Source organism: Entelurus aequoreus, linkage group LG05, assembly GCF_033978785.1.
Source record: "Entelurus aequoreus isolate RoL-2023_Sb linkage group LG05, RoL_Eaeq_v1.1, whole genome shotgun sequence".
NCBI classification, from domain to species: Eukaryota; Metazoa; Chordata; class Actinopteri; order Syngnathiformes; family Syngnathidae; genus Entelurus; species Entelurus aequoreus.
In genome coordinates, this window is record NC_084735.1 from 22,876,091 (window position 1) to 22,894,005 (window position 17,915).

The 17,915-nt window shown below is 40.3% G+C and overlaps 2 protein-coding genes across 4 annotated transcripts in view; one reads left to right on the plus strand and one right to left on the minus strand.

The window, feature by feature from the left end:
• Window positions 1-8,868, minus strand: part of tapbp.1 (TAP binding protein (tapasin), tandem duplicate 1) — an 11,007-nt gene extending 2,139 nt beyond the window's left edge. The window contains exons 1-5 of one of the 2 annotated variants that reach the window (XM_062047428.1): window positions 8,577-8,867; window positions 5,720-5,890; window positions 5,392-5,640; window positions 699-1,052; window positions 306-629 (exon numbers count right to left, since the gene is read on the minus strand). In XM_062047428.1, the coding sequence (XP_061903412.1) occupies window positions 306-629; window positions 699-1,052; window positions 5,392-5,640; window positions 5,720-5,890; window positions 8,577-8,637 (1,159 nt within the window). In that variant the 5' untranslated portion in view covers window positions 8,638-8,867. Of the gene's footprint in view, window positions 1-305; window positions 630-698; window positions 1,053-5,391; window positions 5,641-5,719; window positions 5,891-8,576 lie in introns of both variants that reach the window. The other variant, XM_062047427.1, reaches the window with a different exon arrangement.
• Window positions 8,869-9,179: 311 nt separating this feature from the next.
• On the plus strand, window positions 9,180-13,732 carry LOC133649654 (major histocompatibility complex class I-related gene protein-like). Of its 2 annotated transcripts, none has more exons than XM_062046298.1 (7): window positions 9,180-9,653; window positions 10,274-10,552; window positions 10,705-11,013; window positions 11,178-11,282; window positions 11,511-11,528; window positions 11,971-12,019; window positions 12,142-13,732. In XM_062046298.1, the coding sequence occupies exons 1-6, from the start codon at window positions 9,599-9,601 to the stop codon at window positions 12,003-12,005; spliced, it is 801 nt and encodes a 266-aa protein (XP_061902282.1). In that variant the 5' UTR covers window positions 9,180-9,598; the 3' UTR covers window positions 12,006-12,019; window positions 12,142-13,732. The 2 variants fall into 2 exon arrangements, with proteins under 2 accessions (XP_061902282.1, XP_061902283.1); XM_062046299.1 differs by having other exon boundaries at window positions 10,274-10,514.
• Window positions 13,733-17,915: the final 4,183 nt, after the last annotated feature.

The following is a 17,915-nucleotide window of genomic DNA, read 5'->3' on the forward strand; positions in this document are numbered from 1 at the left end:
CATCCAGCGGGGCATCACAACAAAATTAGGCATACTAATGTGTTATTTCCACGACTGTATATATCGGTTGATATCGGAATCGGTAATTAAGAGTCGGACAATATCGGAATATCGGCAAAAAAGCCATTATCGGACATCCCTAATTTACACCCTTGTATAAAACAAATTGTTAATCTTCAATGCGAGTCATCGTTTTAGACAGCCTTAGAACTAAAAGATATTGGTGGGCTCGAAGGGAGGATCCCCAAAAAGTCCAGCATATTAACCTTACAGTGAACACTGAAAAATAGGCTCCTATATGTTACCGATGATTCTGAGGGTCACGCTGGCCCGCCGCGTTCCTCCGGGATGCTCCCCTACACAGGTGACCTCTCCGCCTCTGCCCAGGTCCAGCGTGGAAGTGTCCAGCTCCAGGCGGGTGTCCTGGCTGTAGGTACCGTCCCAGGCCTGCCTGTGGCCGCTTATGCGCCCGGGTCCCAACGATCGGGTCTTTCCATCCGGGCTTTTGAACTCCCAGCTCAGGTCCAGCGAATGGGGGGCAAAGCCAGAGGCTTCGCAGTGTACCGTTAAACTCTGGCCGGTAACAATCAGGGGCGGAGAGGCGGGGTGCATGGATAAGGATGGAGGTTCTGAACAGAAGAGGAAAAGGCAGTTTTGGACGGGATTTAAATTTAAAGATGACTCTCTAAAAGGCTCACCTAAGATCTCCAGCTCCATGGTCACCTGGGTCAGGAGGTTTGGCAGGTACACCATGCAGATGTAGGTCCCCGTGTGGCTGACTTTGGTTTCCCGGATGATTAGAGAAGCATTTCTGTTCCGGTGCAGCTCGGCAAAGTCTACCATGGCACCTTCCTCCGGCGTGCCGGACAGCCGGTCCGCTTTGCCATCGTAGGCCAGAATCATTTCGCCGCTGCCTCTGAACTGGTGGCGCCACTCGATTGCAAAACCGGACAGTGGCGAAGCGCGGTCGGCCCAGAACTGGCAGTCCAGCAGCACCGTCTCGCCGAGTCCGGCCTTCACTGAGACCGTTGTGGTGGACACGCTGAGGACCACTAAGGAGGGAGACAAGGAGGCGCTCGCATTAAAAATTATTTGTGGCCCCATTTCCGTCTTTAATATTAGTTGTAGGAAGTAAGCGGCTTTTAATGGGTGTTATTTCTTGTCTAGAAGGCTTTTTTTTAATATTAAAAATCGTATTTGGTTTTCTTATGCTCTATCTGTATAAATATTCCAATTATATAAATTAATCGTTCAATTAACAGCAATAAATGATTACTGTATTACTCTTTGCCACTAAGTAGATTTAGCTATAGAAGCGTGTGCATAAAAGGGGAAACCAACAAAAAAAAGTGTTTATAATTACAAGAAATAATGTATTATTCATATTTAAGTTATGTAAATATTTGTATTTACTAAAAATAATCATGGCATCAATAATAACATATTTTCAAGAAAAAAACTACAAATAGGGCTGACAGTTGGTATCGTATTCTTAGTGTATGTTTTGTGTGCTTTCAACTTGCCATTGTAGCACTTTGAGATGTTTTCAAAATGTAAAGTGCTTTATAAATGAAATGATGATTATTGTTATTATTATTATGTATGAACAATAAACAAAAATACTACATTGACAACTATAATTAAATTCAATGCTCAATGGTCTTGTGTTCCAGATAATATCTGAAGTTTATAGGAAAAAGTACAAAAATGGGTTAAATGGTCAATGGGTTATACTTGTATAGCGCTTTTCTACCTTCAAGGTACTCAAAATTGCGCAGGACAAAACGACTGACCAGGCTTTTTGTGGCCCTTAACTACATTTTGTTTGTGGCCCCATTTCCGTCTTTAGCAGTGTTTCCCATTAACTGCCAAGATACCTGTGGCGGTGGGGGCGTGGTTATGGGCGTGGTCACCATGACATAATCGAGTAATTTGCATAATTTACTACAATGATTTGATTTTCTCTAAAAAGGCTCAAAAAATATATACTTACTAACTAATAATAACAGTTTTGTTTTAAACGTCCATCCATCCATCCATTTTACAATATAATTACAACACTTTATGTACATATTTATATACAGATTTAAACAATAAGTTATTTACTGAAATATATTTATTAATTGTGGTTCTTACAAAAAAATATATCCTATAAAATATAAAAGCTAAAGTCTCAAAGCTTTGCCCCTTTAATTAGTGCATACTAAATAATTTAACTTTAGCCTACTACTACAACCATATTATTTACCAGCAACATAAAGTGAAACAGAGGCAGAGGTGTCCTGCCACAGTCAGTAACAAATAAACAGAAAACAGTAGTGGTGGTAGATAGACACAGAGCTTCATCAAACATCTGATCCACTGAACAAAGAGCTCCAAAAATCTTGAACTTTAGACTGCCATCAGTTTTACTCCCTACACTTAACCATGTGTTTCCTACTGCCTGCAGACTTTGCACCCTTTGTTATATACACATGTTGTGTTTCTAATATAAATACATTTAATAAAGTCAAATACAAATAAGGCAACAAGAGAAGTATCCTACACTTCTCTTTTGTAAAGTAAATCTGAACAGCTGATATGGGCATCTACATCAACTATATGATTTGCCTGAGAAGCTGGAGAGGACAAAAAATTGTTTTTAAAATTTTGTTATTTATTTATTTATTTATTTTTGTATTTGTGGCGGACGTAATTCTTTCGTGGTGGGTCGCCACTAATAAATGAATGTGTGGGAAACCCTGAGGAAGTAAGCGGCTTTTAATGGTAACTATGTGGGTGTTATTTCTTGTCTAGAAGGCTTTTTTTTTATATTAAAAATCTTATTTAGTTTTCTTATGCTCTATCTGTATAAATATTCCAATTATAAATTAATAATTCACGGCCAGCCCGGAACCAATTAACAGCAATAAATGATTACTGTATTACTCTTTGCCACTAAGTAGATTTAGCTATAGGAGCGTGTGCATAAAAGGGAAAACCAACAAAAAAAGAACAAAACATTGTATTCCAAAAGGCTCAACATATATTTAATATATAGTAAATATGTGATATGCATATTTAAAATTGGAGCATTTAAGATTGACAACATTTTTTGGGAGCTGACATGCAGTCTGTCCTTAGAAAATATTGCTTACAAGGCCTTGCCAACTCAATGGAGGTTATACTTCCAACTCCGCCAGAGGGCTGATGAGGTGATCAATGCAAAGTAAGGCAATTTACTGCATTTGGGCCAATTAAACTCGGGTAGAGCATATTATTCAAGTGGAGAAAACAATTTACAATCAAGCAAACTGCTTGTGGTTGCTGTTGAAACAGATCTACTGTCGTTCTACTTGCCCATTCAAATAAATGAGGCAGTACATTTCACGGATGATTTGTTCAATGAGGTATTGTCTGCCAACAATTGCGTAGTGAATCAACTTTCCTGGAAGGTAGTATTTAGGCAAATATGTAACTTTTTCATGTAAATGCTGCCTTAATAGCTGCCTGTCGCACAGAAGGCATTGTGTACCACTGATGAATATTTATCAACCCAAACGCAGTTCAGTTTGAGGAACAAAACAACAAATCATCAACGGGCTTGGCTACAGTCTAATTTGTTTGGTTTTGTTTGGGTTCTTTATTCTACAAATGCTGCTCTGCCTTGCATCTTTTTAGCTAGTCTTTGCAAAACAAATGTGATTGTTAGTGAAGACCATGGTTATTCACCTGGCTTAGTTGGGGTCAAATTTGGCACATGAAAGTCAAAACATGGGAGCAATTGGGGCCACCACAACCCTGCTACATACAGGGGCTTTGATAAGTGTTTTTGAAGCATGTCTGAGAACCGGCGGCCTCTGCAGTGGACATTGTGTTTTGCATAACGAGGTGATTTTTATTTTCTATAATGTGTAAAATGTCTTGTACACTGCTACTGGATGTCTTGAGTTTCCCTCGAGTTGTGTTTATAATTAGAAGAAATAATGTATTATTAATATTTAAGTTATGTAAATATTCGTATTTACTAAAAATAATCATGGCATCAATAATAACATCTTTTCAAGAAAAAAACTACAAATAGGGCTGACAGTTTGTATCGTATTCTTAGTGTATGTTTTGTGTGCTTTCAACTTGCCATTGTAGCACTTTGAGATTTTTTTCAAAATGTAAAGTGCTTTATAAATAAAATGATTATTATTGTTATTATTATTATTATTATTATGTATGAACAATAAACAAAAATACTACATTGACAACTACAATTCAATTCAATGCTAAATAGCCTTGTGTTCCAGATAATGTCTGAAGTTTATAGGAAAAAGTACAAAAATGGGTTAAATGGTAAATGGGTTATACTTGGATAGCGATTTTCGACCTTCAAGGTATTCAAAGCGCTTTGACACCATTTCCACATTCACCCATTCACACACACATTCACACGCTGATGGTGGGAGCTGCCATGCAAAGCCCTAACCATCGACCCATCAGGAGCAAGGGTGAAATGTCTTGCTCAAGGACACAACGGACGTGACGAGGTCGGTAGAAGGTGGGGAATCGAACCAGGAAGCCTCAGGTTGCTGGCCCGGCCACTCTCCCAACTGCGCCATGCCGTCCCCCGGTTGATAGGTTCGAGGGGAAAGAAAAATGTTAAGATATCTCTGTGGAGGAAGATGTGGCCAGGAGCAAAGGTCACCGCCTCTGTCCATGGTGCTGAGGACAGAGCACCATCAGACGGGGATGTGGCAGTGCTGACGGCGAGACACAGCTGGCAGGTAATTAGATTTCACAGGTGGTACGTGTTAATCTAATCATCTGTTGTCTTTAACAGTAAGCGGCCGGGAGCAGGAGAGGATACGGACGTGACTGAAAAGTCACGTTCTGGGGGAGAGACTTTTGATAAAACCTATATACATTAAAACCTTTGTTAAAAACTGCCTGCTTGGCTCTTGTGCCGTGTCTACAGTGGAACTGCTAGGAAGCATTTTCCACAATCTCCTACTGCAGTGAAGCTGATTCAAAACTGCTATGCTGCTTTAGCATTAATTGAAAAAGTGCTCAAAACACAATAAATGGGCAAAAACTAGGACAAAAATACTTTTTTTCCAGACATTATATTTATAGGAAAAAAGTTCAGCTGCAATATAATCTTGAATAATATAGCTGTTTTAGAAATATGACGATAAATATGTCACGATGATGGCGTTCCGAGCGATGCTAAATCAGCAATTATCTCTATGGGCTTTTGAATGGTGTTGCTAAAGCGAACTAAAGCTGTTACAAAAGGACATGTCGGCTCACCGCTGAATAAAAGTTTAGCAGATACAAAGTATAATTGTATCCATGAAATATCAGGCCGTCTAAGTAGAACATGCACAGTTTATGACCCTGACAGACCGCCGTAGACATTACCGTCCAGGTCGCTGGTACCCGTGGTGGCGCGCAGGACATTGGATACGCCCAGTTGTGCGTCCAGCCCCTGGATAGAGGCGGCCATCCAGTCGGCTTGCAGGTACAAGGGGCTGAAGGCAGACTCCGTGAGCGAGGCGGCCCATTTGACGGCGGACGGGTGCGGCAGAAAGGAGCTGATCTCACACACAGGCTTGTGGGCGGAGCCGCTGAGTGGGCAGAGCGAGCGGTGACAGAGGGTCGCGGCCGGATCTGACCAGCGTGGAAGAGACAAAGACAAAGTCAGGCAGTGATCGGTGAAGGCAACGGAGGAGGAAACAAAGTAACAGACCGCCGACGGAGTAGATTCTCTTGATGCCGTCAGGTGGCGCGTCCTGGCTGGCTGCATGATGGCCAGATGTCCTCACGTCCAGCAGGACCTTTTCCTGGTTGTTGGAAGCTCCTGCTCGAGCCTTGTCCGGCACCATCCAGCACTCCAGCACAGGACAGTGGCTGCTGCAGGCTTCAGGAACATCATTTGAAATAATATAAATATTTTAAAAAATGTATTACTTTTTTTTTTTTTCACCACAGTGCATAAGAGTGACCTGCATGGGGCCTCATTCATTAAAGTCTGCGTGGATTCCCATTTAAAATATCGCTTAGTGTCCAAAGTGCGGCCCAGGGGCCATTTACTTGTATGAACGCATCATAATAATCCCCTCAATTCCCCCCCAAAATGGATAAACTCGCTGGAATATAAAGACAATATAACATACATCCATAAATGTGGATGAATATGCAAAAGTGCAATATATTTATCTGTACGGTAATCTATTTATTTATATCTGCACCTTATTGCTTTTTTATCCTGCACTACCATGAGCTAAAGCAACGACATTTCATTCTTATCTGTACTGTAAAGTTCAAATTTGAATGACAATTAAAAGGAAGTCTAAGTCTATACTAATTAGGGCTGCAACTAACAATTAATTTGATAATCGATTAATCTGTCGATTATTACTTCGATTAATCGATTAATAATCGGATAAAAGAGACAAACTACATCTCTATCCTTTCCAGTATTTTATTGGGGAAAAAAACCGCATACTGGCACCATACTTATTTTGATTATTGTTTCTCAGCTGTTTTTACATGTTGCAGTTTATAAATAAAGGTTTATTAAAATAAATTAAGATTTTTTTTAAAATTAAAAATAAAATTGCCTCTTTATCACCCCCCTCACCTCCCAGGGGGTGATAAAGGGTGATGGGTCAAATGCAGAGAATAATTTCGCCACACCTAGTGTGTGTGTGACACTCATTGGTACTTTAACTTTAACTTAATTACACACTGTTTGAACAGTCACACTGTGTGTGAATATTTAATTAAGTGATTATTTGGCGTACCAAAGTTTGTATATATCACGAAATATTTGTATTTTAGTGGACATGTGATTTTTAGGAGTGTATGAGCTTTATTTCTTGTTGACGCCGTCTAGCGTGTCTGGAAAAACTTTGCGCGAGCTCTACGCACGGTCGAAAAAGTGCGTAGTGTACACAACATTTTATGTGTATATATTTTTTTCTAGAAATACCAACGTTTTCGGGGGAAAGTTACTTACGCACATTTGACCCCTGCTGACCCGCTTTTTGCCTGATAAATGAGGCCCCAGGTTATGCCCAGGTTTATCCCCCCACCACATCCCACCTCCCCGGATTGTCCATCCATCCATTTTCTACCGCTTATTCCCTTCGGGGTCGCGGGGGGCGCTGGAGCCTATCTCAGCTACAATCGGGCGGAAGGCGGGGTACACCCTGGACAAGTCGTAAATAATCAAATGTATATAATCAAATGTATATACTTGTTCTTATGCTTTCTGAGCTCACTATGTTCACCGCTCACTGTACATATCCTACCAAGTCAGACCTACACTGTTTCAATGTCCATTTCTCAGATGATATAATTGTTGATGACTGAAGCGCTGATAGCAACCTAACCCCCCACCCCCTCCACGTCCCACCCCCCAGATTGTAAATAATTAGGGATGGCTTTTTGCCGATATCCGATATTCCGATATTGTCCAACTCTTTAATTACCGATACCGATATCAACAGATACCGATATTAACCGACATACACCGATATACAGTCGTGGAATTAACACATTATTATGCCTAATTTGGAAAACCAGGTATGGTGAAGATAAGGTCCTTTTTTTTTTTAAATTAATAAACTAAAATAAGATAATTAAATTAAAAACATTTTCTTGAATAAAAAAGAAAGTAAAACAATATAAAAATAGTTACATAAAAACTAGTAATTAATGAAAATTAGTAAAATTAACTGTTAAAGGTTAGTACTATTAGTGGACCAGCAGCACGCACAATCATGTGTGCTTACGGACTGTATCCCTTGCAGACTGTATTGATATATATTGATATATAATATAGGAACCAGAATATTAATAACAGAAAGAAACAACCCTTTTGTGTGAATGAGTGTAAATGGGGAGGGAGTTTTTTTGGGTTGGTGCACTAATTGTAAGTGTATCTTGTGTTTTTTTATGTTGATTTAATTTAAAAAAACAACAACAACAAAACCAATACCGACAAAAAAACAACCAACCAATACCGATATTTTCCGATGTTACATTTTTAAAGCATTTATCGACATCTCTATAAATAATGTAAATAATTCAATGTATATACTATGATGATTAACTTGTGTGATGACTGTATTATGCTGATAGTATATATTTGTACCATGAATTGATTAACGTGGACCCCGACTTAAACAAGTTGAAAAACTTATTCGGGTGTTACCATTTAGTGGTCAATTGTACGGAATATGTACTGTGCTGTGCAATCTACTAATAAAAGTCTCAATCAATCAATCAATCAATCAATCAATCAAAACCACATTCCCATTGCGATGCTTCCCTGAGCCACACGGGGGCGTGCCACTCCTTTCAGGGACATGCCACCCCAAACTCCAACAAACAAAAGCAATATTGGAGTTTTCACGGCAGTAAAAGCGAGTGTACGATCACGTCAAAACCAGATAAAAAAGTGACGTTATCTTAAGCGTAATTCGGCGTGTGTTTTACAGCCAATCTGCGAGAACAATTGTAATTGTTTAGCGGACAAATGTATGGATAGCAACAGTTCTGCGCTTAGGCGATAACTATTGAGCAAACAAAACACTTACCTCGACCGAAGCAAGCAAAAGTAACCAAAGAAAGACTCCATACAGACCAAAGGCTGGCCATGATTGTTCCACTCTTGTCGCAGTAATAAGTGAGCGTTGGCTCTCCTTTGGTTTCCCCCCCTCACGATAATGCTTTCACTTTCGCACTCAACTGCGCCACAGTGTCAACTTCCGGTTACGGTGACAAAAATAACCAACAAACCCCGTCGACGATGCTTTTTAAGAAGTTAGGTGTCACCCTCCGGGCCGCGGGGGTATATTGTACATCTATTTAGGGGGGGAAACAAACGTTTATTTACCACAGCTGTCGGTCTTCAAAGGTGCAGTTCCAGGTAGGGACACTAGATGGCGCCACGTGGCCGACAGTCATTTCTTGAAACAAGCGTTACATAATGGCTTTTATATTGATCGATTGAAACTTTTATTAGTAGATTGCACAGCACAGTACATATTCCGTACAATTGACCACTAAATGGTAACACCCGAATACGCTTTTTCAACTTGTTTAAGTCGGGGTCCACGTTAATCAATTCATGGTAGAATGGCGGATGTTCCAAGTTTGAAAAGCAAGCGCATTTTTTATTTATTTATTTTTTACAACGAAATATTTTAAATCTGAAGTTCAGGCATTATTATTGTATGAAGACGTTTGTGAACAGTAAACAAAAACGACTGATGAGGAAGTCCTGCTGCAAACGCCTCCTACTGGTTGGGCAAGCTCGGTCACGTAATTGACCAGAAATCGAATCTGAAGTGCATCCACCCTTCTGTCGGTCTTCTAACGCTTGTCCATTTTGGGGCCTCGGCATTTTGCTTTTGTTTGTTGGAGTTTGGGGTGGCATGTTCCTGAAAGGAGTGGCACGCCCCCGTGTGGCTCAGGGAAGCATCGCAATGGGAATGTGGTTTTGATTGATTGATTGATTGATTGATTGATTGAGACTTTTATTAGTAGATTGCACAGCACAGTAGAGGCAAACATTTTAACAAAAATTCAAAGGTTGTTTTTTTTCAGATTCAACACAATGAATCCGATTTCCTGGTTCACTTTGGTCGCGCAAATCCACAGCGTTGCGGCTGGTAAGTCCACTTTTTTGCTATAAGTTTATAAACAATATTTATAAATCCTCTTTGCGTTTTAACATGTTGGACTTCTGTGAGTTTCTATTTGTTATTAATTCTAGTCATTCTTATCTCAGTCAATGTCGTTATTTACGTCATGGTTATTTTTTAAAGACATATTTTATACTGTTGTTTTTATCACTGCACAAAATATCATGTCTTTTATTTTTACTGTTGACATTGTTTACGTCGAGCTAACATGAATCCCTTCAATGCTTTCTTTGTTGTTCAACTGCTTAAACGTCGAATACATGATCTTTTTCACCACAACACCAGAGGGAGCTCCACTAACCACGTTAAACCCAGATTCCGATCTAACAAAGGTCTTAACTCATTCTCTTTCTATGCCACATCAATGTGGAATGGGCTCCCAACAGGTGTCGGGCATCAAGTTCACCTCCAGGCAGCTACAACCCTAAACTAACACCCTCCCCGGATTGTTAATAATCAAATGTAATCGATGTACTCTTTTCATACTGTAGTAAAAACACATATTACTGCACTGATACTTGTCTCTGTCCATCCCATCTGTGTGTGTGTGTGTTAAACTGTGCTTGACAACACTTTGTGTGTTTCAGGTGTTCACAATGTCCAGAAGATGACTGGATGTGAATGGAATGATGAGACTGATGAAGTCAAAGGTTGGTATCAGTTAAGTTATGATGGAGAAGATTTTATATCGTTGGACATGAAGACATGGACATGGACCGCATCAAGACAACAAGCTTTCCCCTCCAAACTCGAGTGGGACCAGGACAAACTTCTACTAGACTACATGAAGTATTACTACACTGAGCAATGTCCTTCTTACTTGAAGAAGTATGTGAACTATGGGAAGGAGGTCCTATCGAGAACAGGTAGAAGCACACCTTTTAACTTGTTAGCACTCCCCCTATAGGAACATTACTGACATTACACTCTGTCTCTTTATACTCTTTTCTCTTTCTCTCCATCCACACCTTCTCCCCACGTTGTCTTCTGTTCACAAGTGACATCACTTCCAGTGCAGAGCTTCCAGAGGTGTTCCTCCTCCAGAAGACGCCGTCCTCTCCGGTCAGCTGCATGGTGACAGGATTCTACCCCCACACTGCCGACCTGTTTTGGAGGAAAGACGGCGAGCAGATGTTCGAGGACGTGGAGCACGGAGAGATACTCCCCAACCACGACGGAACCTTCCAGATGTCGGTGCACCTGAAAGTGGAGGTGACGGCCGACCTGGAGGGCAAGTACGAATGTGTGTTTCAGCTGTCTGGCGTCAAGGAGGACTTGGTCACCAAGCTGGAGAGAAGAAGCATCCTGAGCAACGCAAGCCATGGAGGTGAGAAATACACTTTTAGTTGGAGATGTTTCCCATCACAAGTCCACCTGTCACCATTATTGATCCATGTCACCATGACAACGCTTGACGTCTGCATGCAAAGTAGTCATGAAGGTTTCCTCTTCATGCTTTGTCACTCCACTCGTTCTTTTTGCTCTCAACAGACAACTTGAGCGTCGACCTCGCTGCCACGGTGGCGGTCGTCGCTGTGTTGGCCCTCCTGGCGGCCATCATCATCGTCATGGTCAGGCGTCACAGAAACAGACAAGGTGAGGGACACCAATGTCCTCTGTCTTCTTCTTCTTCTTCTTCTTGGTGCACTCGGTTGAGGCAGTGAGTTGATGCTTTCATCCGGGCTGCAAAGGTGCGGCCATGTTTTAGTTGCCTTCCAGCCAAACACTCAAAGATCCACAGAGACAGAGCACACACTCTTCACATAAAAACACAACGTGACATGAGGGAAAAGTCCATTTCACCTTGTTTCTCTTTTGTTTCAGCCCACTACGATCCACCTGGTAAGTAAAACATATTTTCTTGGAGCCACAAGAAACAAAGCCGTGGTGAAGCATCACTCACATGAAGGTCTGGTGTAGACGTTTGTTACAAGTATAGCCTGACTCCTTCACAATAAAAGACGGTGCTTCCCTCCATCGGGTGTGACGTGATCCTCCTGTAAGCGCACGCAATACAAAGTGTGGCATATCTCACTTTTGACATGAGTCCTCATGATGAGGATCAGCCAAATGAGACATCAAGTGTGACATTCATGTATGCTGACTCATCAAGAACGTATCCTAGTCAGGAAGTAGAAGAGCAGCACTCTGCTTCTCGATGTTTCTAAGTCACACCTCAAAGATCTGATGTGAGTGATGAGGCACCTTCTGGATGTTCTTCCTTCACCAGTGTGAGATGTTTGCTTAGCGCCAGCAACTGACTCACGGTGCGTTTGTCCCACAGCCGACACCCCTGAGTCGTTAATGGCTGAAGGCTGAGTGAGACGCACACGGTGAGTTAGCTCACATGGACTGTTTGCACCTCCAAGTGTCTTAGGACTTTGTGTGAAGATGATGTTCAACTTGGATTCATGTGTTTTTGTTGGGAATGTGCTGAGTCATCTTCTTCCTCCAGGATGCTTCGTGCACTGGAAGACAGAGAGATGTGTCCATCGCTGAGGGACGTCAACACACTTTGAGATCATGAGATGGAGATGTGCTTTGTTCTTCATCCGACTGCTCCTCACGTTATACCATGTATTCTTCTTTGGCCGTTTGTGGGTTAGAAAAGTAGATTTCTATCCATTCATCCATTTGCTACCACTGGTCCCTCTTTATATAAAGACATAATTTTATATTGCATTATTGTTTCTTTCGTTAACATTAGAGTCCTTTCTGCAAAAAGGGAATCCCTAGAAACGCAGTTTATGGATGGGGACCCCGCAGTTAAAATATACATCAATAATATACAAAATACAGTAAAATACAATTCATTTCAAAATCTACCCACCCAATATCCATTTACAATTTCATACCAACCCACCACCAGGTTTGCATTTCAGAGAGGGAAGCTTTTAATCCACTGAATCAGTCTGGATATCTAATTATTCAGATTTTATTACAAGGTTGCATATTGAATATTTGCGATAATTAGTGATGGGTCCGGCAACACAGATGCATCGGCGCATGCGTCGAGCTCATAGAGCGATACCCTGTGTCGGTGCGCGTACCGCTTTTAGAAAGTCACGTGACCGATACGCGAGCTGTATCGCACTGACGCCTCCTCTGGGCCCTGTGAGCAACGTTCCCTCTAAGGTGCCCGCCTGCGCAATTGCGCACTGCTCAAGCGTCCTCTGTGAACTCTGTGCGCCGCACAGCAAATATATGCCGCGCACCAAATCAAACCCATCTGAATTCTAAACAAAATAAACACACTTATACTGTGTAATTTTGAAATGCAACTTTGAGTGACAGTGACAACAAGCGGCCCTAACGGTGTTCGTCAACAACACGCATACCACTAAGCCACCGGTGCGTTTATGGCCACACAAAAAGTCGGACAACTTAAACACCACACAAAGTTACACTATGACTCCTCAGCAGGCCTGGCCCTAACCTATATCTGGCGCCCTAGGCAAGATTTTAGGTGGTTATTTTTAACCAAATCACAGCAGTGCTCAAATTAAAAAACAGCATTCCCTCTCATGTGATATTGCTTAATTAACATTAATGATGTGCACTTTAACAACTAGGCTTACAACTATACCTAATATATAAAGGGGTGGAAAAGTGACTATTACCTGCAGGGCAAACATTAGCTAACCAGAAGGCAATAACAATGTAAACAAAAAACACCTGCTTAAAAGATCTAATACAAATGTTCCTGAGGAATGTAAGGTGGGAGTACTGTAATTACCTAACGTTACATTATTATTTTCCATAACAATTTAGCCCCCTCCACAATATTAACCCCACGTTAAAACAGAACTAGCTATTTATTGATTAGCAATTGCCGAATTATGTAACATTAGCTTAATGCTAAAAAGCCAGGTTACTATCACATTCTGTAACAGACAAATAATTTCATGTAGGCTAACGTTACCTACATGCTACCTCTGTCTTTTTCTCGTTTCTCCTCTTCTTTTCTCTTTTTTCTTCCCTGGGCACCTGACAGTTTTGGCCGTTTTGACATCTTGTGTTGATTTTTTTGATGTGGTGACGTCCAAAAAGAGTCATGATACGGGAAGGGAGGGGGCGCACCATGCGGGGGGAGTGGGAGGGGGGGTGGGGGGGGGGGGTGTAATGTTGTAACAAATAATATTTCTATTAAATAGGCTTTACTTTGCATTTTAATTAACGTGGGATTATTTTTTGTATTTAGAAATAACAGTACTAACTTTTTTTTTTTTTTTTTCTCCAACATTTGTGGCACTGGCGTGGCGCCCCCTGATGGACGGCGCCCTTAGCATTTGCCTATACGGCCTATGCCACGGGCCGGCCCTGCTCCTCAGTCATACGCATGCTTATTTTTCTGTCATTTATTATTAATGTTAATTTATTGACATTAATCATGGAATGCTGTTACTAGAGAAAGTTACAGGAATGACGGCGTGGCGAAGTTGGTAGAGTGGCCGTGCCAGCAATCGGAGGGTTGCTGGTTACTGGGGCTCAATCCCCACCTTCTACCATCCTAGTCACGATACATGTTCACATTATTTATTGACTGTATCTAAAAAAGATAAAAATATATTTTTATTTAAATTAAGATATGAAATAATCCTAAATGAAATACAATGACTTGGTTTATATTATTGTATATACTAGGTCATAAAATCAGTGTCAGTTGAGTCGGTCCATAGGTTGCCTGTAGGGATTTTTAATGTCCAGCAGATGTCAGTATTTAGTGACACAGTATCGACACAGTATCAATACAGTTTTGCAATGTGTCGAAACCCTTCATGACGCCCCATCAACCCATCACTAGCGATAATCATACCATACATCAGTGGTCAAGACCAGAAATATGTGACCAATGTGAAATTCTCACCCATGAGGGGTGTGCTAAATACAGTCTACTAAGCATACCACAGCAATAGATTTAGCTTGAAACGCTTTTTAAAAATGTTTAAAGAGTGTCATTCTTTTACAGAGCTGTCTGTGGTCATCTGAAATTTCCTTGCTCATTTCTGCTGTTGTCTGCACACCATGTTCACTCTCTCTCTCGTCCACAGTATGGAGTGCAGCTGGCGCAAGGCAGCAGCACACACCTGACATTGATTAGAAGCAGCCTATTTAACCTGGCTGACGGCCTGTGAGCGCCGGAACTTTGTCACTGCTTGCTTCAGACACATTGGTATTTAGACTCACTAGTTCATCTTGTGCGTCTTCTCAGGTTTGCCTGTATTATTCCTAGCCTTGTCTAGCGCCTTTATTTTGTACTTTTGTATTTTGGTTTTTTCAGTATTACTTATTTCATGAGGTATTTCTCCTAGCCTTGTCTAGCGTATTTGTTTTTTTTGTAAGTAATTCATATTAGTAGTTTTTACATGGTGTGTTTTTTTGTGTTTGCCACCATCGCCTTTGTTTTTGCCATTGTGTGCTATACCTCTTGAATAAAGAGAAAGACTATTGACAGCACGCTAAACGTCTCTGCATCCTTGGGTTCCACCACACCAGATCATTACACTGTCAATCTCATTCCAGATCACCGGGCTTCTACAGGCTATACTAAAGCTGGTACAATTTAGGCTTACTTCTGATGTTATGTCTATGAGAAGGAGTAGTTCTGGAATGAGCTGGCAGAGTCTAGAATTTAATCCATGTACAAGCACTGTGGAATCTCTTAATTTAACTAAGTTTCAGGAGCTTGTACCCATAAAAAATGAGAATCTGAGGAAACATTAAACTATGCCCATTGTACAAAAGACTGTCTCTGTAACACTTGTTTAGTCTCCTCCTTCAAAACCGCACTAAAACAACACCCCCAGGCAACTTCAACCCTTGATTAGTCCCCCTTCCACATCCCCAGATTGTAAATAACCAAATGTAAATAATCAAATGTATTTCTAATGTATATACTTGTTCTTATGCTATCTGAACTCACTATGCTCTCTGCTCGCTGTACATATCCTACCAAGTGAGACCTACACTGTTTCAATGCCCATTTCTCTGATGATGCAATTGTTGATGACTGAAGTGCTGATATCAACCAAATCCCACGCCCCGGATTGTAAATAATGTAAATAATTCAATGTATATACTCTGATGATTAACTTGTGTGATGACTGTATTATGATGATAGTATATATTTGTACCATGAATTGATTTACGTGGATTACTTAAACAAGTTGAAAAACTTATTCGGGTGTTACCATTTAGTGGTCAATTGTACGGAATATGTACTGAACTGTGCAATCTACTAATACAAGTTTCAATCAATCAATCAAAAACCATACGTCCTCTTTTCCCCGGACATGTCCTCTTTTGCGGGGCTGTCCGGGCGGGGTTTCTTAAATGCCTCAAATACCCGGTAGTTTGAGTTAGGGTTGCGTGTATTTTCAATGTACGTCCAGGGTTAAGAAGGGGTTAAAAACAAAACAAATTGTGAAGGAGTGCGCACGCAGCAGCATTCGTGAGGGAGGGGCAGAGACAGAGAGCCAGTCGAGAGACAGACAGAACTCAAGAGAGAAGCCGAAACGTAAATGCAACTTCACGTATGATTTGCGGGAAAAGTATTTGTGTTTTGGTCCTGGCCGTGACACATGGGAAGCAGAATGCACTGTGTGCAAAGCAGGAATGTATATATCTGTGGCAGATAAAGGGGCCAACGATCTACAAGCCCATATGGACACTACAAAGCACAAAACAGCTGTGCAGGGCAAGAGCTCGTCTGCTGTTTTTTGTTTAAATTTAATTAACTTGTTTTGAGGCATTATTTATGTTTAGATTATATACAAGAGGTTATTTTGAATATTTCTACCTCTGTACTTTTTTTCCAAAACTGTGAATGTTACAGAATGTAAGTGTGGCTTATTTTGTTATACCGTCAACCAGTGTTGGCGTTAACGCACTTTTTGTGTCTTTTTAACGCATTGAAATCAGAAAGAACGCAGATTTTTTTTTTTGATTTTTTTTTTTTACCATTTGTGGCCCACAGCTAATGTTTTAAAGGCCCACGGCACATTCCAAAAATATTATCAAAATAAAAAAAACATAACAAAAGTGAAATAAAAAAGCTTACAGGTGAAAAGTAATTTAGAAAAAGTTGCAATGTTGACTAATAAAACAAAGCTGTTTTTTTTCTTTCAAACCGTCATTGCTCAAAACATAATATTGAATCAAAATCAATGTTATTATGAATTATTGACCTATCAAAGGTTCCGATTACTTCACATCAAATATTCCACTTTGAAAAATATTTTTGGTGCAAGATTTTGCATATTTTGTGTGTTTGTCATAAAAAACAGTTTTGTTTGACAAAAAAGGGCGGAAAACAAACAAACAAAAAAAACAACATACAAAAACCAAAACATTTTGAAATGAGGAATAGATCTGAAGTTGATGTAGACTCCAGAGATTTAAGCGTTAAATATAAAATGTATGTATGCTCTGGCACACCATTATCATCATTACATGACCCAAGCAAAACACTTTTTACACTTTTATACTGAAATAAATACACCTACAACTTATTAAATAAAAACAATAAAAAAAACTACCAGCAGCGGTAAAGTTTAGATCCATGAAGGAAAGAAGAAAGTGAATGAATGTTTATAACTGAATACATTTACATATGTATACACATTTTTTTTCTTTTGTATTATTTTTTTTAATGAATTAAGTAACGTTTATGACAACCTTTTTCCAACACAATATAGAATCTGAGATATAACAGGATAATGCATACATTTGTCATTTGTTTTCAAAACGCTTACAAAAAGTGGGATTGGACCACAAAAATGTATTGTGGGACCCCATTTTTATGACTTGATGGGGTCCCTGGGACCCCATTTTGAAAATTCCTAGCGCCAACACTGCTGTCAACAGAGGAGAAAAAATGCTTTATTTAAATAAATATATTATTTATAAAGCAAGTTCGGGTATCATTAGCAAATTTTCACCTAGTCCCGGCCTTGGCGTGCTGCCTGCCTTGGCACGCATATGTGTCCTCTTTTTGGGATTTCAGAATATGGTCAGCCTAACGTTAATCAATTCATGGTAGGATGGCGGATGTTAAATTTGAAAAGCAAGTGCATTTTTTTATTCGTTTTTTTTAACGACGAAATACTTTTCATCCGAAGTTTAGGCATTATTATTATTGTATGAAGACGTTTGTGAGCAGTAAACAAAAACAACTGATGAGGAAGTTCTGCTGCAAACTCGTCCTACTGGTTGGGCAAGTCCGGTCAC